Source organism: Stegastes partitus, unplaced genomic scaffold (genome assembly GCF_000690725.1).
Source record: "Stegastes partitus isolate 25-593 unplaced genomic scaffold, Stegastes_partitus-1.0.2 Scaffold434, whole genome shotgun sequence".
Taxonomy (NCBI): Eukaryota; Metazoa; Chordata; class Actinopteri; family Pomacentridae; genus Stegastes; species Stegastes partitus.
The window spans coordinates 413,911-421,679 of NW_007578165.1; the positions used below are offsets into that span (position 1 = coordinate 413,911).

At 44.7% G+C, this 7,769-nt stretch overlaps 1 protein-coding gene across 2 annotated transcripts in view; it reads left to right on the forward strand.

Moving 5' to 3' along the window:
- The window catches only part of sema6cb (semaphorin 6Cb), a 175,078-nt gene extending 169,298 nt beyond the window's left edge, over window positions 1-5,780 (forward strand). For both annotated transcript variants that reach the window (XM_008286116.1, XM_008286117.1), the window contains one exon: window positions 1,680-5,780. In XM_008286116.1, the coding sequence (XP_008284338.1) occupies window positions 1,680-3,007 (1,328 nt within the window). In that variant the 3' untranslated portion in view covers window positions 3,008-5,780. The remainder of the gene's footprint in view (window positions 1-1,679) is intronic.
- Window positions 5,781-7,769: the final 1,989 nt, after the last annotated feature.

The window sequence follows — 7,769 nt, forward strand, 5'->3', positions numbered from 1 at the left end:
ATAATAAAGTCTTCAGAAAAACTACAGGCCAGAAGCTGTGTACATACAGATCCATCACGAGGAGCGATAAACCTTGTTTGATTAAAACGCTACCTCATCATACATCACTCGTAATAAGATTCTGTCAAATTAAAGCTGTAATAATGGCAGGAGGCAAATTACTTGTCTTTCCATATCGCGTGTTGTGTCGTTACCACGCTGTCAGCTGAGGCTTAAGACAATGAGTTTACATTTCACTCATCGTGCTTTTGTCTTTTTGTGGATTTGTGGAGATTTGACTGAAACTTAGCGCGTCTCTGATCAGATATTCTCTCTGTAAATCCCATAATATTCCCCTATAATCACACACACACACACGCCGTTAGGAAGACGCTTTCTGGCTGCTTTAACACGCACTCATTACCTTTAATAACGTTCACCCAGGCCGTGCCAACTTCATGTCTTCCTACTTTCCATCCCACTAAGAAGAAGTCTTTTTTGAAATGTTAGTGTCAAAACACAAAATTCTCTGTAAGTTTTGAAGGATTTTGGGTTTAGTCTGAGACACAGCTGGCACAGAAAGATAATGTTACTGTACGTGTCTTCAAACGTCGGTAACGTGCATTGATCTTTATGATTAACTAGCCAAGAGCAAAGAGTCTGGATGACTTCATTTAAATGAAATATTAAAATCACTTCTAATGCAGGCCTGTTTATTCAGCTTATCTCCCATATCCACAATCATTATCCTCATCATAATCATTCAGAATATCTTATAACCTATCACAGAGCCTGATTTGGTTATCATTGTTTTCCATTTTCATTCCCTAACTGAGCTTTCATTAGCCGGTGAATTTAGCTTGTTTGGAGCACCTGCACTTTTTCCCCCCTCCTCAATGCAGCTCCGGCGTCCCTATCCACAGACTAATCAGTTTCACAGAAACTGTCATTAAGGGCGGAGAGAAGGGTCTGACACCACAGATGGCAGAAGCCTCTTGCAAATGAGCTCTGATTACGGGAGGTGGCAGGTTTCACTCCTCTTATCATCGCTGCCTTTCACGCCATTAAGCAAACACACAGCTAAGGTCACAACACCTAAGGACGTTTGCATGGCAGATTTACCTCGGCTGGGTAACCTTGTGTTTTTAGTGCACTGTTGCACAGACTGTCCCCTCGGCTTCATTTTGAAAGAATCTGACAACCTCATTTGAGTCTGTGTTGGCAAAGGCGCCGCACTCACTGAGCTATTGGATAGACCTGTTATTTTTGGCTCGTTCATCATACCAGGTGCTCTCGTCCCTGATCTTCGCATTGGAAGGCAGAGTCTGTGAAAATGACATCAGGTTCCTGCTGCTGTGCTCTCATCAATATTTAAAGCTCTAACTCATTTCAGAGTTGATTTCTCACTGACTGGGGAGCTCTTGGCCTCTGCCGGTCTGAGGGGAAAGCACAGGTCCTAGAAAGAAAGGCTGTATTGATCTATTAACGGTAGAAGGAAAGGAAGCCAAGAACTTAGTTCAAACACCTCTCCCATGCTGGTTCCCACATAGTGAAGGCCCTGTAAACACAACCTGTCTGTCCCAGCTGCTGCTTGACCTACATTAGCTCTTGAAAATGTGCCTTTTTTTCACCTGGCTCAGTCAGAAAAGCTCTAACTGAAGCACCCTTTTCTCAATCTTTTTCTGTTTTTTTTTTTTAAGGTGTGAGGCGACCTCCGGAGCTGGAGAAGACCAACCACAGTGTGCACTACACTCTTCTGATCGCTTGTGTTTTGGTGGCCTTTGTCCTCGGCGCCTTCCTCTCTGGCTTCTTGGTCTCGTGTTACTGTAACCACACGGGCCACAAGACCAAGAAGCTGTCGAAAGACCCCGAAGCTCCGATCCCACACGCCCTGTCGCTCCGCAGTTTGGCAAAGCTCAACGGCCTCCTGGACAGCCAAAGTAAGGACGACAAGCTGGAGGTGTCATCTCCAAAGATCTACAACTCTTTCTTTGCCAACAGCAAGGAGCATCACCCACCAAGGAGAAATGGCCACCACGGAATGACGATGGGAGACCTGGTCCATCCCCACCATCACCATCTCCACCACTCCTCAGAGCTGTCTGGTCTGCCGACACCAGACTCAACTCCAGAACTACCCATAAAGAGCATGAAAGCTTTCAAGAACCAATGGGAAAAGAACCAGAACTGCAACAATGCCAAGGAACCAAAGTCCCATAACATTGGCTCCAGGCCCAGTTCAGCCCTGCTTCACCAGCAGGTCTTCCCCTACTCCCATGGTCTGTCCAATGGGCAGCCAGTAGTCGGTCACCTCCATCCAGATGAGCGTAAAATCCACAACGTTGAACGTGTGTTGTCTCAGCAGCCTTACCCTGGTTACTCCCAGAAGGTGATGGAGGTAACCTCACTGGATGAGCTTCTAAAGCACATCCACGAGGCAAGCAGCAGCAAGAACTCCCAGCTAATGAGCCCGTCGGGTCTGATGGCCAGCGGAGGTGGAGGTCAGCTAGCCTTTGCCAACCGCATCCAACCTCAGATTCCTGAGACAGAATCAGCCCCCTACTACAGCTCGTCTACTTTGCCCCGGGACAGCCTCACGCGACGCATGGATGTCCCACCAGACATCCCCTCGCACCACCAGTCCACACTGGAGAGGAGGCACTCCTCCCAGAGGCACTCACTGATTGCTGCAGCCGCCAAAATGCCCAACGGAGGCGGAGTTGGAGGAGGCGGGGGAGGAATGATCCCTCGCCAGCACAGCTTCAGCCAACGAAACGGCGGGCCCCACCAGCAGCCTCCCCTTTTGGCAAGGATGAACTCGACGGGCAGCGCCTGTGAGGTTCACTATCCCCTCATCCCCAATGGCTACCTGGCACGGCAGCACAGCTATAACGGAGAGCAGCAGGAGGTCCCACACAGGGGTGCCATCGTTCGCCGGGCCTCCTCTCTTAAACCCGATGTCCCTCCCAAGCCCCTGTTCATACCTGCCACGTCCCCAGTCAACGAACAGGGAAAGTTCAACTACTGAGGGGGTAAACTCCTGGACTAGAGAGGGAGTCTCCCTCATTGTGTTGTCTTTAAGGAACTTCCCTTGAAGAAGTGCTGTGGGTTTGAGGTTGCAGACCTTCACCAGAAAACACAACCAGGGGGGTGGCAGCCAGTGTCACTGTGGACAAAAGCCTCAACCAAACGTGTTTTTTCCGCTTCTTTTTGTCCAACGAATATCTTTGTACCATATTGGTATTGCTCAGCTACTTGCTTATAATAGAACCGCTTACTCGGGTGACGTGACGCCACCTCCTTATATTAGGCTGCCAATGTCCTCAATGTGGATTTACAATGCAACTCAGTTTTTGGACATGTCGATGTTGGAAAAACTTAACACATCAGTCATCTCGAAGAGGAGGCTCGTGCGATGCTTAGATTCATGCTTTTGCTTAACCTTTTCTGATGTAGTGTTGGTATCCAGTCCCCACCCGCCCCACCCTCGAATGTGTTTATATTATGCATGTGTGTGTATATATATGTGTGTTTATATCCACACCGTATATGTATACATATACATATGCAGTATGTGTAACCTGTGGTGAAAAGTCAGCAAATTCCCCTGAAAGTAGTTATGTCTTTGCCTTACTATACTCTTTCATCTTTGGGCATATCAAACGATCCCCCCCCATCCCCTAACAGATGTATTAGGGACACCAAATCATGCACTTCATCAACACAGTGTGTCAGTTGGCTAAAGACGCTGAACCAAATTCGTTGTGTTGACAAGACAAAGGAAATACTTCAACAAAGCAGCTATACTCGCCTTTTCTCGTTCTTTTTTTTTTTGTTTGTTTTTTGTTTTTGTTTTGTTTTTTTCCCCTCTCCCTGTCTCAGCCGATGTCAAGTCAGACGTGACAAATTCGGGTCCGTTTCAGTTCCTCAAGAATGTTTCCATACGATTGGTGCTCCACAAATCCAGTGGGTCTAACATCCTCCGAAATGGAAATAAACAATATTGTATGCTCTGAAATGTTTCGGACCCAGAGAGGAGGAGACAAACATGCCATGCCATCTGGAGTTAAGAGAACGAACATAAAAAAAAAACATAGAACGGACTGCAGTTATTCTAATTATTAACTTTGTGGCTATTGGTTGTAAATAAAGGAATAATTACTAGCCAAATTTTAACTGTATGTGTAAATGTGTGCCTTATTTAATAATAGTGTGTGACATGGGGGGTCGGGGTCAATGCAAGGGGCTCGGATGGCATCTATGCTACAGTATATCGTAGGTGTTTAATTTTCTATGGTCGTCAGTATGTGTCATACAGTATCTATTGTATATCTGAAAGGTTTCATTCCAAAATGAGATATTCGTCACCTGACAAACCGGGAGTATGATTGTAACACTCACTAATGAATCTCATATCATGATATATATTGAGCATATGATTTTTTTTTTTTATAAAGTAATATTTTAAAAAGAAATATCTACTTTTATGTTTAAAAATTTAAAAAACAAAAACAGCAGATATATAATTTTTTTTTTCCCGCAAGATCAATACAGTGTTTTGGAATGAAACCCTTCGTTCTTTTCTTTTCATCCCAAAAGTGTGAGCCTGCAGGGTTTTTTTGGGCGGGACGAAGCAAGTACACAGCCTGAGACTGCAGACATTCAGGTTCGACTGTCTCTGTATTATGTCACTTTCCACTGGGTGTCACTTTTCCTGTAGGTGCCATGGTTTTGCTTTCTGGTTTGTTTTTCTTGTAGCATTTTCATGTTCTTGGGTTTCTAACAGAGCAGATCACAGTTCCTCTTGACCTACAGACCCGTAGCCATTCTAGAAGTCGCACTAAATGAGAGATAAATGGCAGGAAATATTTTCTTAGTTCTTCTCTACTATTTCTGTTTTGTATAAATATGAGAAAACAGGTGGCCGCATAGAGCTGGACTTCTACGATGGTTACCGCTGTAAGAGTTCGACCCACCGGCTGTCGCCAGGCTTCAAAAGAAGAAACGCAGATAAGTGCAATGAACTGTGATCCGACAGGCTGAGATTGTCTCTTGGATTGATAGCTGGGAAGCGATCATGAAACCGGTTCACAGGTGGCCGCGGTGCCGAGATCTCCCGCCTCGGAAACATCGCCACCGCCCCCCCAACCAAACCCGCCACTGTTGCACTTTTCAGGGGGATTCACTTTGGCCACGGTTGACTGGAACCGTGATCAATCGGGTGAAAGCAGCACTACGCTATTTACTGTATCTGAAAGTGGTGTTTATTGATTGAAATTTCCCAGAGCTCATTTGACCCAGTGTAAAGTTTACCATTCATACGACATCAGCTCCAGTAAATGAAGGAAAATATGACCGAACACGTTTGTTGTAAGGAGAAAAGAACAAAAAGAAAAAAAAAAACAGTTGATTTGGGTATTAACAGGCAGCAGAGCATTAAATAGCCTTTCAAACAGCAAATATAAAACATCCAACTTGATTTAATGTTGGGGCGGAAATGTTTCGTAAGAGGAATTGTGGCAGCTACAGTGTTTGAGTGGAAGTGTTTCTCTCTCTCGCTCTCTCTCTTTTCTTTTTTTAATCTGCCGGTCACAGATTGTATGGAAGAGGGGTCGGTCTCGCCTCGAGAAGCTCTATCAGTATTTGATTTGGTGTAAATACATTCTATCTGGGCGGGGTCTCATTGATTCAGTATTATGTTTTTCTCTGTTTTGATTTCCAGGCCTCTTGACTTACTATGAATTTGGTCTCACAGAATACCATTGTATGTCTCTTATACTAAGAATAAAATGAAAACATGATTTAAGCGTCTCACTGGTGGATGTGTCAGAGTGATCCGTGTAGAATCACAATCTGGTGTTGCACAACGGACGAACACAAACACGGCACGATGGGCTGTAATTCAGTTCAGCACACAGCTGACCTGCTGGGGTTTGTGAGCCTTCCACTTCTTTTGCAGACTAGAAGGTAACTCGGCTGCGATGGCTGCTGCACCGCTAGTGATGTCAAGGTAGGTATCGCCTGGTGAGTAACCTTCACATTTAGCGGAGTGTAGGCAGAATGTCTTTGGAGTGCAATTAAGGAATATTTACCCTTGAACCCCAAAGCCCTCCCAGCGGGCTCAAACGATGTGTTATCTTTGAAAAGTTGCCAAGATTGCCCCATTTATCAGAGCCAGAAATGATAAAAACGGCAAAGAATCATCGGGTTTTCATTCAATGTGTGGTTCCTTTGGGAAAATTACCCAAATCTAAGTTTAAATTCCGTCTAAATCACTTTATTTTGCATGTGTTGTTTAAAAAAAATGTCAGAAATGAACAATTTGTACCAGATTCTGTTTAAAACTGAACCCCAAATGAATGAACAGAGAATATTTGGCTGAACTGCTGGACGTGTTTAAAAGACGGAGGACAGATGGTTTGAGAGACGAGTGAAAGAAGCCATCTATCTGCAAAGACCATCCCTCAACAGGAGGTGGAGGTCTGAGGCGTCACCTCTCACCTGTTTACAATTCAGTCCTAAGATCTCTCCCCAGGAAGATGAAACCACATCGAGCCACAACAGACCCTAATGAACCCCACTGTGGCAGGGGGAGCACTAACGACTCACATAACGAGGGGGAGGAGCAACAAACCCCCGATTGAAACCGAAACTCAGGTGTTAATGGATCCTTGAAACATCCTTCTAGAATTGACGTGCAGAGTGACGTGAAGAAAGAGGAGGTAAAAATGTAAGTGGAGAAACGGCTATAGCATGTAGAGCAGGGGTGTCCAGTCCTGGTCCTCGAGGGCCACAGTCCTGCATGTTTTAGATGTTTCCCTCTGATTCAAATGATCAGGATCGTTATCAGGCTTCTGCAGAGCTTGATGATGAGCTGATCATTTGAATCAGGTGTGTTGGATGAGGGGAACATCTAAAACATGCAGGACTGTGGCCCTCGAGGACCAGGATTGGACACCCCTGATGTCGAGACACCTTTTGTTTTCTAGTATTGGTGACATCTGTAGGCACAATTGCCTTTTGTTTTTTAGGTTTTATGGGATTAGAACTTATTGAGTTCTGACTTCTTCTATTCGTGGTTTTACTGTTTCCATAGAGGTGCAGGACTCTGTATTGGTTCAGAGTGTTAACGTGCAGCCTTTCTGAGATGGTTACGCACCGTTTAGGTTGCGTCAGCAGTCGATCCAACACTTTGGTCAACTTTGAGATTATAGTTAATGTCTGAGTGACGTTGGATTGTATTTTCTAGTTCTGAGTTCCACTTGTCCAGACATCCCCAAAACAACAGATTGGTAGAAAGTTCTGGTATCGGCCAAGAAACAAGTGATTTTTCTGTTGTTTTTGTCGTAGATCCAGAATTGTTTAGTTTTTTGTATTTTAGAAACACTCCAGTGATTTTGGGAAATGCACGGCTTCTCTCTCCCTGGTAGTCGCATAAAAAGATAGACCGAGTGTAATTTGTGAGTTTAGCACAGACAAATCCAAGAAGTGATTACATTGCAACTGCAGTCTCCAGTAAGTGCCAATGTACTCATTGTTTTAATACACAGGGGGCAGCGATGAGCCCATTACCGCTTGGCACAGCAGCATGAGAGACTCCAAACATGCCTGAATAAGCTGCAAAATAAAAAAGGGAAGTTTGTGCCTTATGAGATGTATTCAAAAAATGGTTTCTCCTAAAAGCTTTAGGTGAGATTAGTTCATGCGTTTTGGGGATTTCTTATGATAAAGATCAGGTCAAAGCCATTACAGGAGCCTGTAAGAGTGAGAATCCAGGAGTAGCTGCTTTA